Here is a 25,503-nt window from a genome sequence, read left to right as displayed (position 1 = left end):
TATTAACCAATTCTAATCGTTACATTTACAGTTTCATTCATCACTAGAATCTGAACTCGCCCCCCCCTCCCCCCACTAAAATAGCTAAAGAAACATCTCAATACCAGCTTCGGTGAAGCTGCCAATAATTTTTTGTAAGACCCGTCAATGCAGTCTTCATAACAGACTTCACTGAATCAATGTTTGTTTTACATAAGGAAGTAAACAGCAATGCATTACGATTAGACATACCGCAGTCTTCCATCCTGTGCAGCTGCACCTCCTGCAATGATTTTTGTAATGAATATGCTCGGATCATCGCCAATGTGTGGGTTATCTGTGCCACCCGCAATGCTGAAGCCAAGGCCAGAATTTCCCTATTGTAAGAGCATAAATAGAAAACTCAGGCAAAGAACTCAAGTACTGAACACATGAGAAAGTAAGTCATTATGAAAATGATTTTGTGGGAATCAGTGACTGTTTCATTTTTAATATAATTTCTGTCGGCAGCAAGTTCTTCTCCAATAAGGAAAGCAATACTTTACATTTTTGTTTCTGACAACTTTTTATGCTAACAAATGTAAATTTTTACAAAAATATGAAATGATAACACAATCTCAACTAAAACCAGAAACTGCAGTCAAACATTTTGATGCCCCAAGGCACTGCTCCGCAGACTGTGGGTTCACAATCCCCATTGATAGCCTGATCTTGACCAGGCCATTGGAGGAGGTGCAGAGCAGGGGTCAGGTGCTTCCCAACAGGGAGAAGTGAAAAAGTGCTGTGCACTCCCACTGGATGATGACAAAGTAGCTTTGGTAGAGATCTGGGAACAGGTCACTTACTTGCCTCCTTCTCCCCACCCACCCCCTCATGAAAAGAAGTTCAAAGAAGTTCAAAGAATTTGAGTAATGGATCGGCAAGTATATTCCAGTTATGCTCAAGACATAACTTTTTTTGAAGGATGAACTATAGGAAAGTAAAATGAATGTTGCTCTGAGCTGTTGTACATATTATAAACAAACATATTGGGGTAGAAACTGCTTACTAAATAATGGAGTGCTCAATGGCGCTCACCGTTGTTAGTGGTGAAATGGAGGAGCAAGTTCCGGTGTTCACACATGCGCAGTGAAACGCGGAAATCCGGAACTTGCTCCTACTGGTTTACCAGCGATATGACAGCTTCGAATTAAAATGGATATCGCCGGCTGTAATTAGTGAAATTGTTGAAAAAGTACCAACTTGCTCATCCTCCCAGCTGGAAAGTAACTAATATCACCACAAAACAGGTACGCTTAAAAGTAACAGGTCTAAACTAAGTTTTAATAGCATGGTAAGTCTTGATGACTGCCAAACAACTAAAAATTAACTTTTAAAAATGTGGAGTCGCATTACTTCTTATTTTAATAGTATTTGGTCTTTGAAAATTTTTTTTTAATTAAAATTTTTTATTTTACTTTTCCCTTTTGTCACTTTTATTTAATTCAGTTATTCCTTACCCTCTTTTTTTCGCTGTCTAACATTTTACAATAATTTTAATGTTGTACCTTTCTCTTCCTGGTTTTCACGTTGGAAGCCTGCAGATACAGTTAACGCAGCTTGTCAAAAATGCTGCAATCTGATTAGTCGAGGGGAGAGTGTGATCCTCTCGCTTGTGTCCGAGCTTCGCTTGAACTGACGCTGGGATCTTCTCCGCTTCCTATTCGAGGAAGTGCCCGAAGTAAAGAGTTCGAAGTATAAATCTACGGAGCAGCGAGCACTCTTTGTTCACTGCTCTGAGCAATTTCTGCCCGATTACATACATCACACCTTGCACTTAGAATGCAATATTAATTGCTTTTCAGCTGCTTCGCAAAAGCCACAACTTTTTGACTTCATGTTTTCTTTTCCAAGCTGGCAAAACTTCACTAAAAAAATCATGTACTGTTCAAAAGGTAACAGTAAAGGCCCACACATTCATTTTTCTTTCACATTTTTGAACTAACAAAATGATTTTAAAGAGTTTCCCCAAGTCTTTTTGCTGCTGGCAACTACACATGTAACTAATCATAGTCATTAGGACCACACATTCCACCAGTAAACATACAGTGGAGTGAGTTTCCTTGAGTATAAATTGTCCTAGTGCCTCAATTCCCTTGGTGTATACACCAGATATCTCTACAGTGCATCTACAAACACAGTGGGCTCGAATTTAGCAGGCCTGTGGGTTCCCAGCGGGTGGTCCTCCGGGAGCGTCGAAAACGCGGACGGCGAAATTAGTGGGTTGCCCACGCGATCGTAGCAGGCAACCCACTAATAGGAATCAATTACCTGTTCCTCCGGGGTCCACGGCGCTGGCCTGCGCGTCGGGCGGGCTGCGCATGCGCAGTACGATCTGTCAGCTGGAGGCTCTCTAGTTAAAGGGGCAGTCCTCCACTGACAGATGCTGCAACCAATGGGACAAATTGCAGCATGGAGCAGCCCAGGGGGAAGGCTGCTCCCAGTTTAATGATGCCTCACCCCAGCTATCATCAGATGGGGTGAGGAGGAGGGGGAGGACACAGATCTTCCCCCCGGCGGGCGGGAGGAAATGGCCAGCCTCTGCCACCAAGGCCTGGCTCGAGGTGGCAGAGGGGGTCACCTGCGCCACCAACATATGGCCCACCTGCATACAGTGCAGGAGGCGCTGCAATGACCGCAGTAGGTCCGCCACAGTGAGAACACGAAGTCTTTCCCCTACACTCCGTCTGCCACAACACTGCCCCCACCCCACATCTCCTTCGGCACCGCCAACACTATTCTGTCACATCACCCTTCATACCCACTCACACCCCATCCTCATCTTACCTCCACCTACTCACCTCGCCAGTACTCACCCTGCCACTAACACGCAACCCACTCCTCATACAATCTCATTGCTCCATCCCATACTCACCCTCTCGTGCATCTCCCTCACGGCCAGCCTCACTCAACCTGCCACCACCTGTGCTGCAGCCACAGGGCATGCATCACATATGTGCAGTAGGCAGCGTAAGGCAAACGTCTCGTCAGCATGAAGGGGGTGCACAAGGGTGTCTGAGGGTTTGTCATGGGTGTTACCCATATTGAATTTCAGAGCAACAAACAGCACACATTATATTGACACCACCACTGCCATGTCTCCGCGAATCCTGTCCGTTGTGTCCAATAATGCCCGCTCCTGGGTATCATTATGAGGACCCACCACTGATGCCACCCATCGTGTTACTGCAGAGTAGGTGCAGGTGTATTTGCAGGGCTCGTCCGCGCAGACGACTGAGAGACATCGGCGGTGTAGCCGGCTGCACCCTGGATGGATGCGGAGGAGAAGCTGTGGTGGGCAGTGGTGACTTTGCCAGCGACAGGTAAGCAGTTGGTGCTGGGGCCAGCCAGGAGCAGCTCGGCATGAAAGAGGCTGCAGATCTCCACGACTACATGTCGAGCGAATCTGCGCCTCCCTGTGCACTGCTGCTCGGAGAGGTCCGGGGAGCTGCGCCTCGGTCTGTGGACCCTGTGGCGAGGGTAGTGCCCTCTGCGACGCGTCTCTCTCTGCGGTAGCCCTCCCTCCTGCTGTGCAGGTGGGCGTGCAACAACACCGTGTTGGGGGGATCCACGTCTCTGCGGCGGACGGCGTGGACTGCGAGGCTGCTGGTGCTGGTCATGCTCTTCGTCCTCCGAGGGTGTCCACACACCACCCAACTGGCAGGTGTTGGTCTGAGGGGTTGTGCAGGGTAGGTGTGTGGTTCCTCGAACTGGGGCTGCGGTCTCGTGTCGGTCTGTCCTCTGGCTTGGCGGGGGGTGGTGGAGGGCAGGGGTTGCCCTATGTGACGCGGTGGCCTCCTGCGTGGGTGAGGGCTCTCCCCCGTGGAGCGCACCTTGGCACCTGCCACAGGCTGCTGGCTGCAACACGCCTGGTTGGATGGAGACTGTTTCCCCCAGTGTGGGAAACTCACTGCCTTGAATCTAAAATCCCACACTTCCTCTTTTGACAGCTGCTTCAGCTCATTAGCTGACCACAACGAGCAAGTTAAGTACTCTCAAGTGGAACCCCGCTGGCTTTAATTGCCTGCGGGATTCCCACCAGCGGGGCTTGCGCGCGCAGCCCCGCACGTCAGCGCGGTACCCGGAAGTGGCCGGGATTTCGTCGCGATCCGGTCACGTGACCGGAGATCGGGATTTTCGGGGCCCCCCCGCTGGAAACCCGCAGGTAACCCGACCCTAAAATCGAGCCCAGTATTTTGATAAGTTATTCCACCAGAATTAGTAATTAGATTTTTTTTAAAAAGACAACCATTTGATCCAGCAAATCTAACTAATTAAGCTTTCTCTGCCAGTAGAAAGCATAGAGTTAATGCAACATTAGAGGTCATTGCTGCAGTTAATTATATTGCTACATTTAGCAGCAGTGAACAGATGTCCCTAATCTGAATCTAAATATCTGACATAAAAATTGCTGTTAAATTATTCTGGGATGTCAATAAAAATATTTAATTCAAAACCAATGGCACCAGTTTTTTTAAAAAAGCATTTGGCCATAAGCAAGAGTTCTTAATTATCCCAAAGTGAAGATAAAAATGTGGTCTCACTACTCCTCATTTTATATTCAGCTCAGCAGCTAAGTTAAGTCCACATGTAATTATCCTACAAGATCTCTCCCCATCCATTCAGAAGTAAAATCCAGACTCATTCAAGGGTTAACGTCAGCAGATTCTCTTGTTCATTAATCCTAATCACTATGTTCACACATGAAAGAGCGGTAAGAAATTGTTTTTCATCAGCTTGGAAATGGCAAGGATATTGAGGAATGAGACTTTCATTTCAGTTTTGTATGCAAGCAATAATAAATCCAAGTCAGGGGAAGGAAGGGTTTTTCCTGTCACTTATATTAAAGTGGTGACATTTCAGATGTCATGAACATTTTGCTACCAGCACAAATTGGTCATAGCTTTCATGCACCATAAATACGCACCCACAAATCTGTTATCTGTTCCTTCACTCAAACATAGCAAACACATGAATTGTCTGACACTTCTTTGACCATTAGCACAAATTCACTCATATCTCAGGGAAGGGATTATGTAAGGAAAATCCTATTAAGACAGATAACATGCCTTTCTTTCTTCCCCCCCGATTATCCTCCACATGCAACAGACTTATTCTGACCCAGTACTGCTCTTGCAGGTAGAGGGTGGACTATTTGATCTGATGTAAAAGTATGTACCTTTTAACAGCAGATGGCAAGTGACACCCGGATGATTTGAGGCATTGTTACTATCTTGGCCTCTGGTGCGTACCTTATGCCTAAGATAGAAGCATCCCATCCATTTGAAGGAAACTTCATGGTTGAAGAGACCTACTGGCTTTCACTTTTACAGTCATTCTTATGGCCACCCCCCCCACCGCCACCCTCTCCACCCCAAACTGGGACAGAAAGATGTAGTGTTTTCAGGTTTCAGCATATGCTGGTGTGTGGTATGGGCAATAACTAGGTTTTTTTTTGAGCTGGCAGCTACTACCTGTTATTCCTCTGGCAACAAATGTAAAATTCTTCCAACTCCCAAGAGTCAAGAAGGATGGCAGATTTTGTTGAGAATTGAGTTCATCATGCTTAGAAGTAGCTGGCTTAGGTTTTGCTAATGCTTCATGTAAAGATCTAACACAGTCTTCATCTGCTTGCCAAAGAACCACTTACCATCAATAGCTTATAAAGGAGTTGCCTGGAATTGTGTCAGTACACCAGAGATCTGGAGTCTGGAGTATTTGAGAACAAACAGCTCTACGCACCAAGTTGTCAGAATTTATGGCACATGATTGCTGCAGTTCTGAAATTGCTCAGTTATCCATTGGAATAATAGCTAATTATTTTCAGTAATGATATTGATGCACATACTATACCTGTAACATTTGAGAGGCACCTGGTCAAATTAGATAAGAGGCCATTCTTGTTTGGAATGTCCCTTGCAATATACTTGCTGATCCATTACTCAAATTAATTGAACTTCTTTTCATAGGGCAAAGGCTATTATAGTATACTCCCTCATAGTGGTGGTTTTGTATGCATTTGAATTACCATATGGAATTAAGAAAAGATGAAATAAATAGTATTTGTGGGGACATCAGTTTCTCTATTGTCATTGAGCTTGTAAACCAAAGAACATTTTCCTTTTCCTAAAGTATGCAGAATTGTTGGGAATGGAAAGTTTTTGAAAATTTGATTCAAGTATCAAAACAGATGTGATTACAACTGGCCTAGAATAACACTGTTTGGATAGAGACAGCCATTCAGTTCAAAGGAACGTTGGCCAAATCCTTCCTCGAATCAGCAATTTTCCATAACAGGATCCCCCTCCCCCAAAAATTCAGAGCCAAATGCTACAAACTGAAGTAACTCCTGATGAGGTAATTCCTATGATTACTACGTGACTGTATGGTGTCAGGCAAGGATGATTGTTAAGGTGCTGACTGACACAGGGGATGCGAGTCTGGAGATTTATGAATCCATTTCCTTTCTGGCAATACAGTTCACAATTATTAATGAATGACATTAATGTACCATCCAACATCATAGTTAATCCCCAAGGCAGTGGCCTCATTCAAGTCCTGGGCACTGTTCAGCCTTGGAATGGAAAGGACACAGAGACTAGGACAGACTCATCCATGACATGTCATTGAAGATGGTACCGACTGCTTCTCAGAATTGGCAGACATACAATCTATGGTAACTGGAATGCTTCACTTCAGCATCAGCAGAACGGTACTGTACAGATCTCGATTGTCCTGATCTTCTACAGTCTTCAGATCCCTATTTCTTTAGTAAAGTTCTAGGTGGGTGGCAAATTTTGTCAATTTTATTCGATGATAAATATGCAAAAAATACTACACAGAAGATAATTTTTTTTTACATTTTGCAACTGTGCTATCCACTTTAGCTTTTCTCTAGAAAGAAATGAGTCTTACGAGAAAAGAGGGAGTAACCATGGGGCTTTGACATGTAATAAGATAAAGTATACGATCAGGACATTAAAACACCTTAAGAAAAATATGACGACTGTGATTTTCCCTTCTGTATGACTACAATTCTGTGGCAGGAGGAGAAAAAAAAAGGGACTGATCAAAGACAAGAACTTTAATAAAGAATGATCACAGGTGATTGAAATACAGTTGGATATAGGATTTCCTGGCAACCAACTGAATAATTCAACAAATTTACAGTAATATCAATTATTAATCCTCTTGTGCAAAGGTCACACATTAAGGACACAGAGCACAACAAAATTCTGCAACCAAACTGTTAGAAGCTGCGGTTAACAAAAATTGGCCAAAGATGGTTTAAAGCCTACAATAGAAAACTGAATATCATGTTGACATAAATCAAATGCAAATGCCAGATCAATAATTCCACTTAACATTCGGTCACATCCATGGGAAACACTGCATTTCATTGTATTTTTTTTTTACTATGGGTAATTTTGTGGCAATCTTTTCAAATACAGTTGAAATTTGAGAGCAAGTTGTTTGTTTTATAAATATTCAAACTGCAGATGAATTAGCAGTTAGACTAGATGAGTTCACTGCTGTATCACAAGTGGCCGGTCATCTCTTACCTGATTTCAGCTGTGGTGGCGGTAGTAGGGTGGCAATTGATTTCAGTGCCCTTGTGATTGGGAGGGGAGAAAATGGGAAAGAGAAAAGGAAAAAAAAAGGAACTAGCCAGCAGTCCCATTCCTGGCCAATGCTCAGTGACCCCTGGAAGTGTGCCAGAAAAGGACAGGATTAGGATCATCTGGGATACCTCAGCAGTTCAATGGCTGCTGATACTCACCATTAGGGCTCACGTGGATGGCAAGTTGAGCGAGGTGCTGGAGTGTAACGGTTGCCTGAGAAATAGTACCCAAGCAAGGACTCAATGTCTTCGTTGGGCGATGGAGGGGGTGAAATTGGCAGGAAAAGACTGATGTCAAAGAAAAAGTAACTGCATGATACGCATTTTAATTCAGTGCAAATTCAGTGAATTTCTTGTGAAAATTTCTGAAACGGGAAAATATCTCCGGCTACAAGAGGAAACAAAAAATAGCCATCTCACCCTTTCAAGTGTGATTTCTTCATATTCATAATCTGCATCTGTACCATTAACCTGCAAGAGAACCAAAGATACAAGTAAAATGCCAACTTAGAAAAAGTAATTAATCACATTAGAAAAAAAAAAGAAAAATGCTTCACATTTCAATTCTCATTTTAAGGAAAGCTTTCAGATTGATTGGTCAGGATTGTTATTAAAATTTTGGTAAAATTGCAATGATTACTTCTATGGTGTGGATTCATGTTCACAGGAGACAGATTGGAACTTAGCAAACAGATTGGACATAGGACCCAGATTTTACTCCTTTCCAATGCTTTAAACTTAAAAATAATGAATACAACAGTTCAACGAAACCCAATGATCACTCTACAACATTAATTCCTATACATAAGTCTCACCTTCCTGGAGGCTTTCACGATCTGTAAATCTGACTGAGTTACTCATGCAACGGTATAACTGTTTGCCAGCCAAACGAAAGTCACAAGTGCAATTTTTACATTGGTGCAAACACATTAGATTTTATGGTACCAAAAAAAATTCAGCTAATAAGTGACAAATTGCATTGTGACCTAATTACTTTTAACTTAAATCAAAAGCAGCTGAGAAAAAAAGCACTGTATTTAATGACAGTAATGTATAGTAAATACCTGGTAAATGTTCACTTACTCTTGTCTGGTATTGTACAATACAATATTAATGCTGATTACACTGTAAATTAGGTAAGTTGTATCTACCACAGCAAAGAAACAGATACTTGTAGGCAACACAATTGGTTAAGGGATAAACCTGTATTAATCGGTCTACCAACAAACTATGGAGTGTGGTATCCAAGAAAATGAGGAGAAAACGTCAACAAAAAAGGGAGGACAGAAATAATCACAGAAGAGGGATGCCTTTAATGAAGCTGACTGATTGACACAGGATTAGAACAGGATTGTCATGCTGATGGAGGGACAGCGGAAAGATATGGAGCAAAACTTCTTTCAAACAGAAGAGGTTTACTAGAATAGTACCAGGGATGGGTGATTTCCATTATGTGGAGAGATTGGAGAAGTTGTGGTTGTTCTCCTTAGAACAGAGAAGGCTAAGGGGAGATTTGATAGAGGTGTTCAAAATCATCAACGGTTTTGACAGAGTAAATATGGAGAAATTGTTTCCAGTGGCAGATGGGTCAGTAACCAGAGGACACAGATTTAAGGTGATTGGCAAAATAGCCAGAGGTGACATGAGGAAACGTTTTTTTTAAATGCAACGAGTTGTAGTGGTCTGGAATGCACTGCCTGAAAAGGTGGTGGAAGCAGATTCAATATAAACTTTCAGAAGGGAATTGGATAAATACTTGAAGGGAAACATTTACAGGGCTATGGGGAAAGAGCAGAGGAATGGGACTAATTGGATAGCTCTGTCAAAGAGCCGGCACAAGCACGACGTGCCGAACGGCCTCCTCCTGTGCTATACCTACTATGATACAAAACAAATTGCATTATGAGCTCATGGAAATAATGACTACCTCCCCATTAGTATTGAGAAGTTTCCAGTGAGGGCGCTGCAGATTTATCTCTATCAGGTGGAAACAGCATCTCACCCAACTCTGGCTTTAGTGGCAGGTTGATGATATCATCAGTTGATGGTAAAATGATAAATGGTACTCTTGCTTAGTCTAGAGGCTTTGATAACAGATACCAGTTGTGGAGCGCTTGCAGTTGCTGTTGGAAGCAGCTAATGGAACTGGTGTAGGAATGCTCCTTCTCCATCATATCTGGTATTCCTGTTCTGACTATTCTTGAACATGATCACTGTAGGAAATGGTGGGAACGTACACCTGTTTCCCAATATTCCATAAGGCAGCATATTGATCATTTTAATACTGTACAACATCATTTTGTAAAGAACCTTAGCTTTTGATTAGCTGGACAATTGCATATAACCACAAAGCATCACTGAGAGCCACATTTATCTAATGAATCAAGAGTGCTGCACTGTGTTTAGCATTTTACTAAACTGGCTCCAAAGAGAATTTCAGAGCCAGCTTAAATCAGTCCTTTTACATCTGAATTATTCAGCAGTACAAAGTAACAGTGGGATTTAGAAACAACTTGGCCCAAGCTAATGGCAACTGACCCAAAATCCCAGTGTTGAGTACACTTGAGTCATTGAGAGAGAAATGATGGGAGAGCCTCATTTCAGTGTTCAACTTGATATTTTCTGTATGGTGCACTGAACACAGTGAAGCATATCAAAAAACACTTAATTTATTCAGCACTACCTGACAGTGGACCCCTCTAAGATTCACAATATCCAGTCACTGTATTTTAAAAAGTGCATTTGATTGGATAGTTGAGACGTTCTTGACCAGATACCATTTTAAACACTCTCTCTATGGTGCAAACACAACATTGCAAACATAAAATTTATTAACTTTTCTCAGATGAAATGCTTCAGAAAATTATTTTTAAAATGATTATATCTCGACATGCCACACAAACAACACATCCAATGTTGTCAGCTGCCAACTGAAATCTGAAGTGTCAGGGAAATGAAATGAGGACAGAAGCTTTCACTGAGACTTTGAAGAGAAAAGAGAAACTGATTGAGTGAGTTTAATACCTCTCTCCTTACAATGACATGTGCAGTGAGCCAGAAACAGATCTCCTGCCTGGTGTCTCATTGTGGAATAGGATACTTTAGATGGGGATGTAAGCAAATTAATTTAAATAGTGGAATAGAGAAAGGGGTGCCCCCAATAGAATTCACATTGCTGTCAGTCATGCATTTATAGATGAGGATTTCAGACAATAGAAATCACAATCTATTCCAATTATCTTCAGGAATTAACTGATTTTTCTCTGTGTGCACAGCTTAGTTCAGGTTCTGTTGACCACCGTGAATTTCTTTGGGACAGAGCTCTCAGGTGGTTACATCCAGCAGTCGCATGGTAAACCTAACATCACTTTGAATAATAGTTTTAAAAACAGCTATACGTAAAATAAAATTCATGCATTTATTACCTCAGATTGTCTAAAACCCTAACTTCACTTTAGTAAGTGAACCAAAGGGATCTAAAACTAAATTCAACATTCAACCTGTTTTTCAGCCCTCTGGAGCAAAATACTACAAAATCCAATCTTATATTTTGTAGACACCTAATAATTTTCAAATATTACCTAGTCAGAAATATGAAGATAAATGTACATTATATTTGCTGCAGTTTTGAGGTAAATGGATTATGGAAATAGCCCAAGACCTGGGCCGAGGTAGCTGACGGCTCTGTTACCAATCGTGTGGTGAAGGGGGGAAATGCACAAAAGGTCAGAGTTTGAGGACCTGAGGGTACGGGGAGGGGGATACAGGACTTGAGATTTTGAGGGAGGGTGGGGGCAAGACCGTGGAATGATTTGTAGATGGCCACGAGGATTTTGAACTTAGTGTATTGGGAGATGGGAAGCCAATGTAGGTTAGTGAGGATAGAGGGAGTGGGCAAGCTGCACTTAGTGCAGGACCGGATATAGATGGCTGCATTTTTCGCAAATTGGAATTTATTGAGAATGGGAGGCCAGCAGAGAAAGAACTTTGGAGTAATTGAGTCTGGAGATGACAAAAGGGTAGGGGGCTAGATTGTGGAGGTGTGATATGGACAGAGGCAGGCAATGTTGTGGAAGTGGTAATAAACACTCTTGGAGATGAATTGAATGTAGTGTTTGTTTGAAGCCCAGCTCTGGGTTAACAAGTCGCTGAGGTTTTGCACTGTCTGGTTTAGTTTGAATGGCCAGGAACAGGGAAAGTTAGAGAGCAGAATATGTTGGGGGGGGGGGTGGGGGGGGAAGAAATAATGGCTTTGATCATCCTGATGTTCAGCTGGAGGAAGTGGTTACTCATCTATAACTTGTAGTTTGACAGCACTGTAGAGTCAAGAGAAGTGATGGGGGTTAGAGCTGGGTATCATCAGCAAGCTATACAAGCCGACTCCGTGCCAGCAGATAATGTCAAGGGGCAGCATACAGGTGAGGAAGAGACGGCCAAGGATAGATCCTTGGGGAACTCTGGAGGTGAACATGCAAGGGAGGGATGAGAAGCTATTGCTGGAGATGTGTGGGCTTCATTCAGATAGGTAGGTGTGGAATCATGTAAATTGAATAAATTGGGGTTAGAGTGCAAATGTGAGGCAAAGCTGAGTGTGACTAAGTGCAGAACATGATTTGGGCAGATGAGTTTTGGACAAGTTGCAGTTGATAACGAATGAATTTGTCTTTATATAGTATCTTTCATGTCATCAAGGTGTCCCAAACCGCTTTTCAACCAATTAAATACTTTTCAAATGTAGCGACTGTTGTAATGTAGGCAAGCACAGCATGGGAGGCTAGCAGAAAGAGAAAGCTTTGCAGCAATTGAGTCTGAAGCAAATGGAAGAGAGTAGATGGTGGAGTATAGCATGGTCAACTGTGTCAAATGCTATGGAGAGGTCAGAGTCAGAGGATGTTATTCTTGACTTTGGCTAAGGCAGTTCAAGTGTTGAGGGAAGGGTGGAAACCAGACTGAAGAGAATCAAGTAGGGATTCCCAGGAGCTAGGAATAGACCAGGAAGACCCAAGAAAGAAAAGTGAGGTTAGAGATGGGAGAGTAATTGCAGAGGATGGATGTGTTGAGAGTGGATTTTTTGAAGAGTGATGATGACGACTGTTTTAAAGGAAAAGGGAACCATTAACAACGTCAGCTAGAATGGGGGGGCTCGGAGGGAAAGTCGAGTGGTCAGGGGAGCAGGTGTGTCTCAAATTTAGAGAGGGAGGTTTTTAATAAAATCCTAAATTTAAACATGTTTAAAGCAGAAATATACAGTGCTGCTGATATTTGGTAAAGAAAATTGCAAATTATTTGAAGCTTTTCAAATTTTATATATTTCATGACTTATTTAAAAAAATAAAAATCCACATCCTAAACAGATGGAGTGTCAAGGCAACAAGCTGCTCCCCCATTTTATATGCAAAGATTTATTTATTAATTTTGATTTCTCAAGATATGGGCAACGTTGGCAAAATTACATTTATTGCCCATCCCTAGCTGCCCCGAGAAGGTGATGATGGATCATCATCTTGAAATGTCATAGCAATTGTATTTGTGCAAGTACGGTAAATGAGGGAAATATTTATCAAACTGCAGTGACCTATGAAAATGTTAAAAAAAAATCTATGGTTCTATGATTCTAATATGCTGTAATGTTTGATTAATGTCGCTTTACTGGAACAGCAGTTCACACACTGTACAGAGATGCTCACTAAAATACACACACCTTTGGGTAAAGATTTAATCACATTCCATTCCCCACTACGTGAAGACCTAAAAACTTTTGAAAATTCATTCCGGCAAGGCCAGCATTGAGTGGCCATCCCTAGTTGCCCTGAGATGGTAGTGGTGGGCCTTCTTGTGCTAACATTACTGAACAAAACCAAATTTATTAGATACTCAAGTTAAACCTGTGAGTTGTTTTTAAAACTACTAAAACAGTGAAAATTCTTTTGCTTTCTAAAACTGTCAGACAACTTTTCTCATGATCTGGGGGAAATGAAAAGCTTTAAAAACACACCAGTAGGGAAATGACACAAGGACAAATTACTAGGTTGGGGGGGGGGGGTGGCAAAACTGCAGGAAAGATGGAGTTCATTTGAATTAGTTGGGGGCTGAAAGGTTGTGTCAGAATGTAGAAAGTACCATTGGGAGATATTTAAACTAGTTAAGAAAGGAAGTACCATAGCTCATACTATTTGTAGTCCCATCAGAACTGCACGGCAGCTAATGGGAGTACTTACAGTTTACTTAGGGTGAACCATAAAAGTCACAATGCCTTGAAATGTTTTTATGTTAATGCTTAAAAGTATTGGAAATAAAATGCTGGAATTACAGGCATACATTAAAGGATCTAGATATTATAGGCATCTCCAAGTTGGTTGGATCTGAAAGGCAGTTGAAAGCATACAAGGAGTCCGAAACGAAAGGTTGGGTGACAAGGGAGGGGGTATAGATTTATTAGTAAAAGAGGACACAAATGTGACAGAGGTCAGTAGAAAGTTGCTGAAATAGTTTGGGGGCAGCTGGCCCAAAGTCGATCCTAAGCATCTTAAAGGCTTCTAGGGCAACAGGTTGAGCAAAACAGGAAACTTGGTGATCAAATAAGAAAAGCAGAAGTGTAGTGTTATCATGAGGGGATTTTAACTCTTTGTTCATTAATATATCTGTTGGAAAGCAGCAAAGTTAAAAAGGGGCAAGAGTGAAATATTTGTCAAAAATGTCAATGATTGCTTCCTGATTTAACATTTTAGGGAGAATATGGAGAGGACAGCTCATTAGATTTAATACTTAATGATGATCCTGATGCTGTCCAATCACCATTTGGGTGAGCATCTGGGCATTTGGTTTCAATTTTACCATTAGAGCTAATTTCCTAATCCAGCTAAAACTGCTTTTCAGACAGCTGGAACGAGCGAACACCTCACATTTTCCACAATGTTACCAGTCTGAGAAACTAGTTCATTCTACAAGTGGGTGGGGGAACCTCGTTCTCAGATCGTCGTACATATATCCTAGCAGCCAGTTTCAAGTCTGACAGCAAGTCTGACAGGTCGCCCACTCACTTCCTTATTTGGTAAATGATGAGGGGGGTACCAAAGAAGTGAGAAATGGAGGAAGTATTAAAAATAAAATGAATGATATATGGAACAAGACAGTAATTTTAATGACATCTGTAAAATGCACACAAACACAAGCAGACACAAACCATCAAGGGAAGGTTTTAGTGAGAGGCTCAAGAAAATTATTAGAGAACGAAGTTAAGGATGGAATGACACTGCACAGATCTTTCGCAGGTTGCTCCATGCACCACTCCAGTAAACTGATTGGCAGCATGGGACCATGGTGCTTATTATGGGTGAAGTTAAATCTCAGGTGGCTTCCATCAGCCAAACCCTTTTCTCATCTTGAAAACTACTAATCCTCACAGATCCAACTTCAGCCAAAACAGGACAATGCAACTCATTCATTTCTAGCCACCTACATCAAGCCATGGAGTAATAGGGCAGTCTGTGTTATTCAAAAGGTGGCACAATCAGAGTAACTCACCAACTTGAGAGGGGAAAATGACAGTCTGGGTCATGGGTTTCTCCACTGAAGACAACATCAGTTTTACTTCTTTGCCTTAACCTGTGGGATGTGCATCGCCTATTCTCTTTCTGCCACTCCATTTTGTACTCGAGCTGAGAACTGACAAAGACCTCATCAACTTGGAATTTTAGCGAGAATGAGTGGAAATGGCATGATGCTGGATACAAATTGCAAAAGGCCATATCAAATGGGTGTCATTCAACGGTCCAGAGGTACACACCATTATACAAGGTATGTCCACTATATAAGATATGTGACAGCTGATAGTTCTTAAAAGAAAATATACATTGCATGGCACAACAGGATGCAACTGAGCACAACTGTAACGAGGACCGATGTCTGGTTATAGTGACAGTAGTGATTACTGGAAAATGGGAAGACTTGGGAGAAACTGTAATAATACTGTTCATGAGAGAATAGAGTGTAGCTTTGCTGCTCGTATTCCAAGTTAATGTTGAAGTACATCAAATTATTAAGAGCAAGAGGCAGCTGGCAGTGGGTAATTAAATTGAGATGCTTAGATGACCAACCCATAAGAATGAAATCCTGTTTGCTGTTTAAAAATATTCAAACATTCGACTTTTATGAAGACATTAAAGTCAGCGTAGTGTAGAGGAAGGATGGTAACAAAAATGACAGCAACATAGAATCTGAGGATACACGGCACAAAATAACTGGCAGATTACCAAGAATAAAATTAATCATCATATAGAATACAGAAATTATTAACTGTGGCACAGAGCATATTCTTCCTATAGCGGTTAGAAAGGGTAGAATTGAAATAAAATTAGATAAGTCTGCAAACATTATGCAAAGCTTATGCTAAGTCATCCAATTACATACTGTTAAAAAAGCTTTCGTAGAATGAGTTCACGTCATACAATCCCTAAACACCATAAAAAAATGAGTTTCACAAAGAGGGGTAAAAAAATGTCTAGCAGTGGATATTCTGATTCTAAGCCATGTAGCCCGAAAGACTGAAACTGCTCGGAGAATCTCCCTAAAGTAATCTGCTTTGCAAAATAAAGAGAAACTGTTCCCGTTGGCAGAAGGGTCGAGAACAAGAGGACACAGATTTAAGGTGATTGGCAAAAGAACCAACAGCAACACGAGGAAAAGCTTTTTTACGCAGCGAGTAGTTATGACCTGGAATGCGCTGCCTGAAAGGGTGGCGGAAGCAGATTCAATCGGGGCTTTCAAAAAGGAATTGGATAAATATTTGAAGGGAAAAAATTGCAGGGCTACAGGGAAAGAACAGGGGAATGGGACTAACTGGATTGCTCTTACAAAGAGCCAGCACAGGCTCAACGGCCTCCTGCTGTGCTGCAACCATTCCACGAGTCTATGATTTTAACCGCACCAAGTTCGAAAGAATCTAACAGTCAAAGTGGTGATTACTGTGAAATTTGTCATAGCATCTTTTGGAAAACTGCAGCAAAAAAAAACAACAACCAGTCACAGATGACAATCCCTACTTTATAAAAAGCATTCCTTTCCTGAATATCTCATGTTACACTCAAGCTGTCTTTATTGCAGCAGGAGCAATTTAACGTGGCTATTTTATCTGAAAAAGAGGACATTGATCATCTGTGGAAAAAACTGTGTGGCTGGAGAGGCAGATACAGCTAGTCAACTTGAGAAGCACACCTAAAATGAAGCTACTCCCCACCTGCACCTTAAGTCAACAACGTATCTAGATTAAATATTAAACCATAGAACTGCCAGCTCACAAAACCACTGCTCTGCAATGAAAACTGCTGGCTTCACAAATCGAGAACTTTAACTGGAAATGGTGACCGCTAAAGATGGATTTTGATTGTACAAGAATTTCCCTCCTCATGGAGCAGCAATGCAGAAAGAATGTGATTGTATCTTAAAATACTCACTGGCCCTTCAGGTCGGTGCCCATCCGCTGCTGGTTGCCCAGAAGACCTCTATTTCTTAAACTCCAATTTTTTAATGTTAATTTTCACATACAAGAAGCAAAATTGAAAACTGAATACAACTTACATAAGGCTGAGACTCCAAACTATCCGTATTCACCACAACCGGGGGTGGATTAGCCTTTAAAGAAAGATGAACAAGAAGGCACAACATGTTAGAAATGCAAATAACCTATTTTGATTTTTAAAATTTGAAGCTTAATATTGCATTGGTTTCAGCCATTCTCTACCACTCAAAAGTGGCCAAAAATAGTAGTGAATTACAACATAAAATCATAGAGTCATAGAGTCATAGAGTTATACAGCACGGATAGAGGCCCTTCGGCCCATCGTGTCCGCGCCGGCCATCAGCCCTGTCTACTCTAATCCCATATTAAATCATTAAGCTTCCTACCATTTCTGGCTGGGAAATTGTTTAAATAGCAGGTTTATACATTTTTCTTCATGTGACTCTCTAGCTTTTCCAGTTTAAATCAGAATTCTATTCAAAGTGAACATAGCACTTTGTTGAACTAGTGCTCTGTGCTTTGTTAGGATACAGAGTTAGAAGTACATAGAAGTTACATCACAGAAACAGGCCATTCAGCCCAACCGGTCTGTGTCAGCATTTACCCTCCATGCGAGCAAATAGTTCTGATCATATTTACCCACTCTGTCCCCACATCCCTTCAACCACCTATCCAATCCAATCTTGAATGTTGAGACAGTTTCTGCCTCAACCACTAACCCTGGTTGTGAATTCTACAGTCTCATAACTCTCTGAAGAAGTTTTTCTTGCCCTCTGTTCTAAATTTTACATTTATTCTTTAATCTATGGCCCTCATTCTTGACCCCCCTCAACAGCTGTGAACAGTCTGCTTATATCTACTCTGTCCCATCCTTTCATAATTTAAAAAACTATCATACTAGCCCGTAATCTACATTGTTCTAACAAAAAAAACTAATTTTTCAAGTCTTTGTTTTTGTATTTCCTCATACCAGGCAGCATCCTTCTGAATCTGCACTGTACCCTCTCTAAAGCCTTAATATCCTTCCTATAGTGTGAAGCCCCATGCTACACACAGTGCTCTGAAGTCTTGTTTTATATAGGCTCATCATTACCTCTTAGCTTTTATATTCTATACCTCAAGGTAAAGCCTAGAATTTTAATTAGCTTTTTTTTTTACAGCCTTATCAACCCGAGGTGCTGTCTTTAATGCTCTGCAATCTTGTACTCCCAAGTTCCCCTCCTCTTCCAAAGCACCAGAGTATAACTATTGTTTTTTTTTAAAACCAAAATGTATCACTTCACACTTACTGACATTGAATTCTATCTGCCACTATTTAGCTCATTCACCCATCTTAATATTCTTTTGCATTTTCCTTTGGTTTTCTAAAAATATTACCTCCTATTTTAGTATCATCTGCAAATGTTGACACTACTCCCTCTAGACCTATATCCAAATCATTGATATGCACAGTGAACAGAAGTGGCCACAGAACTGAACCCTCAGGAACATCACTACCCACTTCCAACCACTCTGAAAAACTGCCTTTCATTCCTCTGTTTTCTCCCTTCTAACCAATTATTAATCCAGTTCGCCATCCTCCCCCCTAACTCCTTACCCCTTAATCTTCTCCAGTAATCTCCCAAGTGGAATCTTATCAAAAGCTTTCCTAAAATCCACGTACACTACATCCACTGCATTCCCTCCATCTACCATGTCTGATACTTCCTCAAAGAATTCCAAGCATGATCGTCCCTTTGGAATCCGTGCCGGCTACTTCCAACTATTTTCTCTTTAATTACATCCTTCAAGACTTTAAAATTTGTCTACTGCTGATGCTAAGCTAACTGGATTTGAACTGAATTCGAGCAGAGTCAGTCAAGGAAAGAACCGAGTGGATGCAAAGTGCTTTCTCAGAGGGACGGATATAGAAAAGAGAAGAGGCAACTAAACTTTGCACAATTCTTAACAGCTGTTTAGTGATTGCAAAAGGCAGAGGCTAGGGAGTAAATTACCTGCCTTCCCTCTCAATATGAAAATAGTGTGAGACATGCAAGAGGGGGTGGAATCAGTGAAAACACAAAAACTCCTCGGACTGACATGTCCCTGTTGAAAAATTCAATATAAATAATTCACCCATAGAGCCTTTTGAAGATATAAGGAATGTATTTTCATTTATCTGTTCTTGCATTTTGAGAAATGGGAATTTTTATGTATTAATAATTCAGTTAAATCTTCTTTGTTCCACCTATCTGGGCCAAATGTAATTAATATTTATAACCAATGCATTTACTCATTAGAATACTGCAAAAGTTATTACAGTAAAGTTCCTCCTCCAAGTATCTGAAAAAAATGGACAAAACTGTTTAACAGCTGCATCAGAAAGTGTTCATTTGAAGATGATATTTTTAGAACTCATCATATTCTGCAAAAAGTTTTAAAATCAATATTTACTAACCAGATACAAACATAAATAACTAAATGCTGTAATTCAGCAAAAATTGTTCCAAGCCAGCTACTGAAGTAAAACCTTCATTTGCTAGGAGTTTTATCAAGATAGCTTTTGAGTTCCGTTACATAGTCAGGAACTGATACTGCTTGCAAGGACAAGAAAGCAGTCAAGTACTGGCACATGAGTAAAATGGAAATAGTCAATCAAGCTTGATTTCAAGATCACCTTCATGAAAAATTACATTCTTATCCAGAAAAGGGGGCAAGAGTAAATGTTTAAACATTTCATTAGAAGAATGAGAGGTGATCTCATCGAAACATAAAAAATTCTAACAGGACGAGACAGACTAGATGCAGGGAGGATGTTCCCGATGGCTGGGGAGTCCAGAACCAGGGGTCAGTGTCTCAGGATACGGGGTATGCCATTTAGAACTGAGATGAGGAGAAATTTCTTCACTCAGAGGGTGGTGAACCTGTGGAATTCTCTACCACAGAAGGCAGTGGAGGCCAAGTCATTAGATGTATTCAAGAAGGAGATAGATATCTTTCTTAATGCTAAAGGGATCAAAGGATATGGGGAAAAAGCGGGAACAGGGTACTGAGTTAGACAATCAGCCATGATCATTTTGAATGGCGGAGCAGGGCCGAATGGCCTACTCTTGCTCCTATTTTCTATGTTTCTACGTTTCTATGTAATCCTTTTGGCATGTTTAGTCTTTTTTTTGCTCGAGAATGTAGGTGCTAAAAATTAAATAATTTGAAATTTAAATGTAAAGAAAATGAAAGTAATTTGCTCTTTTAAAATTGTTCCTCTGTACTTCTTTTAGGATGCAAAATGTCATCAACAACTGAGAGATTTGAATAACGGGTGGCCAAGCTTTTGTCCTCATGGGTCTATTTGATGCAGCCCTGCAAGTCATGTCTCAAGCTTAAATCTTTGTTCCTATCAATTTGCATATATATCAAGTTTCTAGTACAAATGGATCTTGGTGTTCTGATGTAAGTTTTATCCACCAATGAGGCAACAGGCTGAGAAACAGCCCTTTCCAAACTTCCAGGCCCATGAAATTCAAACAGGAAAAATCAGCAAATTCAAAACATAAGTGCAATTTGTCTGAACTGCCTGAGCTTCAAAGGACAGATTGCCACGGCATGGGAGTCACATCTGACTCTAGGGCAGCAGGTTGGACATCCCTGACTTGAATCATTTATATTAGAACTATAGGAGTCTGAGGGGAACGAGCCAAGGAAGTATTAAGATATATTTGAACAGATCCACTTTCTAAAATTCTACATACTGTCTTTCAACAGCATGGGCAGCCGTTTTTTTTGGTAGGACTCCCAACAAATTTGCTCAAGGGTTTCAAACTCTTGTTCACATCTTTGCCTTCTCTAAATTCTGCTACACTGGTTTGATTTGTGAAAACATTTGTACTTTCCCATCACACAGACTTAACTTGTACATTGAGTTCAATCTGTTTTCAAATAAAACCTCAACAGAACCAGATTTTGATTGTTGCTGTGATCAAACTAGTCTTTCTGTAAAACCTTTGCCTCTCATCATATTCCTGAGGTGGGCAGCCAGAACCATAGAGCAAATTGGATTTTCAACTGAGATTTTCATAAACTCGAGGAACTAAGCACGATTATTGAGATTATTAATATTTTCAATTTAATCATTAGAACGAAAGGGCCAGACAACCAGCAGGTAAACACCCAAGTGAAACAGGGAACTGTTTAACTCCAGACTGGTGCAGTTATAGTTTGAGCCAAAGTTGACATGTCTCCTTGGTTCCATATGCTCACCACAGCTACTCAGTGATCTACAGAATAACATTATACAAGATTACACAATGCACAAAATTAATTTTGAAAATACAACAAAATCAAAACATTCAAAAGAAAAAGAAAAAGGAACAAAACCTGTTGACTGTCAGACGAGAAGATACTGGCATCAGCAGGGACTGGCATAACAGGGATCACAGGGATTACAGGAGTAGAGGGAGGAGTAGCCTCTATCTGCTAAACAATAGCAAGGGATCAAATTTCAAGACACACAACTGCATAGCAAAACATTTAAGCAAATCTATCTCTGAGCACAATAAATATATACCAAAATCTTACTGCTTAATGGCAAACTCAATAAAAATTGAGTGAAAACACTTGGTAAGATCTTGAGAGGTTTTTTTTTTGAGGAGAAAAAATGAAATGCCAACCAAGATCAAATTGGGGAACATTCAAAATAAAATGGTCAGGCATTCCTTTACAGTTCAAATAGCGACTATCTCCATCGGTAAGAAAATCAATAACTTCTCCCAACCAGGTCCACTGTGCCCCCAAAGGTACAACTGCATAGACATGCAAGATTTTGCACAAATGCAGCACAACTTCTAAAATACAATATGAAATATATATCCATAATCTCAAAGTGAAATTGCGATCTAAAGCAATTAGATTTTATGAGTCTTATTCTCTGATTGCATTCAAGGTGGGCTGGAATAAAACATTCTTCCTTATATTTGACATATTAACCAATTTAAACTAATCAGGTTTCAAATGCAATTAAAATCAAACTATCTTAAAAGTTATTGGACAGTAGAAAACAATTTCCTCTGTGATGCATGTTCGATTTCAAAGATTAGAGAATGTGTGTTTAAGTTAGGTTAGTGATTAAGATGAGGATTTAAAAAGCTTGAAACATCAACAGAACAATACCATTGCAAAACGTAGCATTCCGTATAAATATCTATGCTCCCCAGGAGGGGAAGTATTTGAAGAGGGGATCAATTTAAACTTCAAACTGGAAGTGGAAAATATATGAACTTAGGCAAGATATTTGATCTTGACATTAATATCCACAAAAATACATTATTCATGCAGTACTGGTGCTCTTACACCAGACGTGGCTAGTGCTTCTATAAAACAGAGCAATGGCTTCAACAGCAAGGCAACAGAAATTCTCCCATCTGGTCATACTGTTTACTCGGTGGTAATTTTTCAATTAGCTTTAGATTCCAAAAAAAAATTCCCTATTCATGAATCTTCCTTATGGTGTTTCTTGTTGTCACTCCAGTCTTCAAGCTGAATGCTTTGATATGAGATGCAAGCACTGTGGGGTTGAAAAGGGAAAACAAGGAGGAAGAGCATGGATGGGACGAACGAGCAACAGAAAGTGGGTCTTAAAATCAGACCTTAAATCAATTGTGCATTTGATTTTAAAAATGCATCAAAAAAAACTTGACCCTTTTTAAAAACAGATATTCTAATCCCTATTAGGGTTTTACGACCAGCATACATCAATACAACATTTTAATTTTAATCAGAAATTTAGTATGAGTGTTGCACTCGGCATCTAGTACTCCCAAAACATTTTTAAAAACAGCACTCAAAAGAAGAGTTTGAACATATTGGCTGCAATTATCTCAATATGTGGGGGCGGTCACTGATGGATTGCACAAATACAATACAACTTTCAAAATATAATATTTATTTTTAAAATATTTACTCCGTGAAATATCCAATGCAATCAATTTTGAATATTTTTTCCTCCTACGGGAGCCAGTGGACATTTGGCTTCAATCAAGCAAGAAAGGTTGCATTTATATAGTGTCTTAACAGGTCTTTCAGAAACATCCCAAAGCTCTTTACAAACAATGAATTACTTCGAAGTGCAATAACTAATAGAGGTAAACACGACAGCCATTTTGCACGTGGCATGATATAAGAAACAGTGATGAGATTAATGACTACTAGTTGAGGGAAAAATGTTGGCCAGGACACCAGGAGAATGCCCTGCTCCTCTGAGTAGTGCAGTGGCTTCGTTAATTTCCATCTAAACCAATGAAGCTACATTATGTACTCAAGCCAAGCAAGAGCTTGAACCCACAACCTGATAAAGATGACAGTATTACTAAGGGAGCCAAACAAATATTTTAGATGTGATTTTCCTAGATACCAAGTTACTGCAGATTGTAGAAAGCAGTTTGTCCTGTAAGGAACAACTATAACATATTCCAGTTCTACATAATATAACATTCCCTTGTCTGAATGAAGCTGTCTTACACTTGGACTGGACTAACAGTTTTAACAATCTTATCATAATCTGATTTGATTAGGTTGATTAAATTCAAGGCGTATTTTACAGCATTCAAAAAGGCAGCCGCAGAACAATACAAAGCACAAATGAGCAGATGGTCAATATACCTGGAGGGAACCATACTTGTCTTAGGATAAAAGCATCAACCAAGAACCTCTTTCTTGGCACGTTGAACTAATTAGGAACAATGGCCTTTTTATAAGGTACTGTAAACAAAACTAAAATCTGAATGAAACAAGTATGTGTTAGAGAAGGTATTATAAACACATGTACAGCAATGTTGTATAAGGATGGAATGAGCATAAAACCTAGTCTCAGCCAGCAAGCACACTCTAATTAACATTTGCCTCAATCCATTTGATAGGAAGCAATTAAAGCATGAATGGCTTTGGACAGTCAAGTTTGCAATCAACAGAAATAACTGCTGTACTTTACACCAAATCATTTCACTGGATTATTAACTCCTCGAATGTTGCAGAACTCAGCCATTTCATTCCAGACATTGTGATGTACAGCCACCACACATATAACTAACCTAAGTTTTTCATGATAACTGTACGTCAAACGCATACCATTAGTCAGATAGTATTACAAGATCTACAAGTAGAATAAATGTTGTCCTTTATAAAGTTTAAAATTACTCTAGCTCCCCATTGAGTGTTTTTTTTCTAAATTGCAACTTCTTATTTCTCTCCCCTTCTTCAACTCTTTCCAATCATCCCCAGTCCTTTACCATTTTTGTGTTTTTTTGGGGGGTGGGTGCAGGTCCGGGTGTTAGAGAAAGAGATATATATCCTCCCAAATAATCCAGTGAGAGCTGCTAAAGAAAAAGGCAACATAGTGGGGAGTCTTCCTCTCCTGTGGTTCCACTGACCTAAATGTATTAAAGCCAATAACCATCAACAGCAATACAGGGGTTTTTTTAAATTATAAAAACAATCCATCAATCCTGCTCTCCTATATCATAAAATCCAATATACCTTCAATATTCTAGGTCATCAAGCACTACTTCCCATGTTCAACAGCTTTGGAAAACAGGGCACATGCAACAGTAGGAAAACCAATTTTAAAATATTTTCTATCTTCATATAATACTCAATCTTCAATCAAAAATAAGGCACTAAATTAATCCAATCACATGGATCAGACAATGTTCATGAACTACTTTTCATTTAACAGTTCAAAACAAGTTTTATAAATACTTAGTTTCATTTCGATGGCAATACCATTCATTTAAACAAACAGCTTCATGGGGGTAAATAAAATAAAATTTTAAAACATTACTGCAACCCAGCATAGTATCTTTTGAGTTACTTTGTTCCTGGCAAGTAAGGTGAAGCCAAATATTGGGGTCCCTGGAGTATCCAGGCACACGATAAAACAGAAAAATATATAAAACGTCACTTCACTAAACAGAACTAAAGACTTCTCTCTCTCTTCTCACGTCATCAAAGAGACCGACAGAAAGCACATACATCCCTTTCACCTGGGATGGGGAAATATCCCCACCCTCTTCGTCAGAGATCGAGAAAGGGAGTCAACCAAGGAGCAACATTAGGCTGGTCAGCACAAGGCGAATGAAAAATAAAAGTGAAGATGAGAGATAAAATTAAAGTTAAAAGGTTTTTACAATGTTGATTCTACCATAGTTTATGCTCAGAACAATGGCACTGAAATCATGTCAGCAGATGCCCAATGGAAAGCCCAGGATCAAACGCTGCTCTAACAATAGGAAATGTCTCTGCTGAGCTTCGTAATCCTAAAACATCCCATTTTCACGGTTTAATCAAATCTATCTAAACATCCGATGTCAACTCCGAT

General features: G+C 40.2%; 1 protein-coding gene across 4 annotated transcripts in view; it reads right to left on the bottom strand.

Moving 5' to 3' along the window:
- Window positions 1-25,503, bottom strand: part of LOC137331368 (disks large homolog 1) — a 371,837-nt gene that overhangs the window by 127,499 nt on the left and 218,835 nt on the right. For 3 of the 4 annotated variants that reach the window (XM_067995121.1, XM_067995123.1, XM_067995124.1), the window contains exons 5-8: window positions 21,510-21,608; window positions 17,216-17,269; window positions 8,060-8,110; window positions 232-356 (exon numbers count right to left, since the gene is read on the bottom strand). In XM_067995121.1, the coding sequence (XP_067851222.1) occupies window positions 232-356; window positions 8,060-8,110; window positions 17,216-17,269; window positions 21,510-21,608 (329 nt within the window). The remainder of the gene's footprint in view (window positions 1-231; window positions 357-8,059; window positions 8,111-17,215; window positions 17,270-21,509; window positions 21,609-25,503) is intronic. The other variant, XM_067995122.1, reaches the window with a different exon arrangement.

This window comes from Heptranchias perlo, chromosome 13 (assembly GCF_035084215.1).
Source record: "Heptranchias perlo isolate sHepPer1 chromosome 13, sHepPer1.hap1, whole genome shotgun sequence".
NCBI lineage: Eukaryota > Metazoa > Chordata > Chondrichthyes > Hexanchiformes > Hexanchidae > Heptranchias > Heptranchias perlo.
Note: the sequence above shows the minus strand (reverse complement) of the source record. Positions and strands in the feature narration are given on the sequence as shown.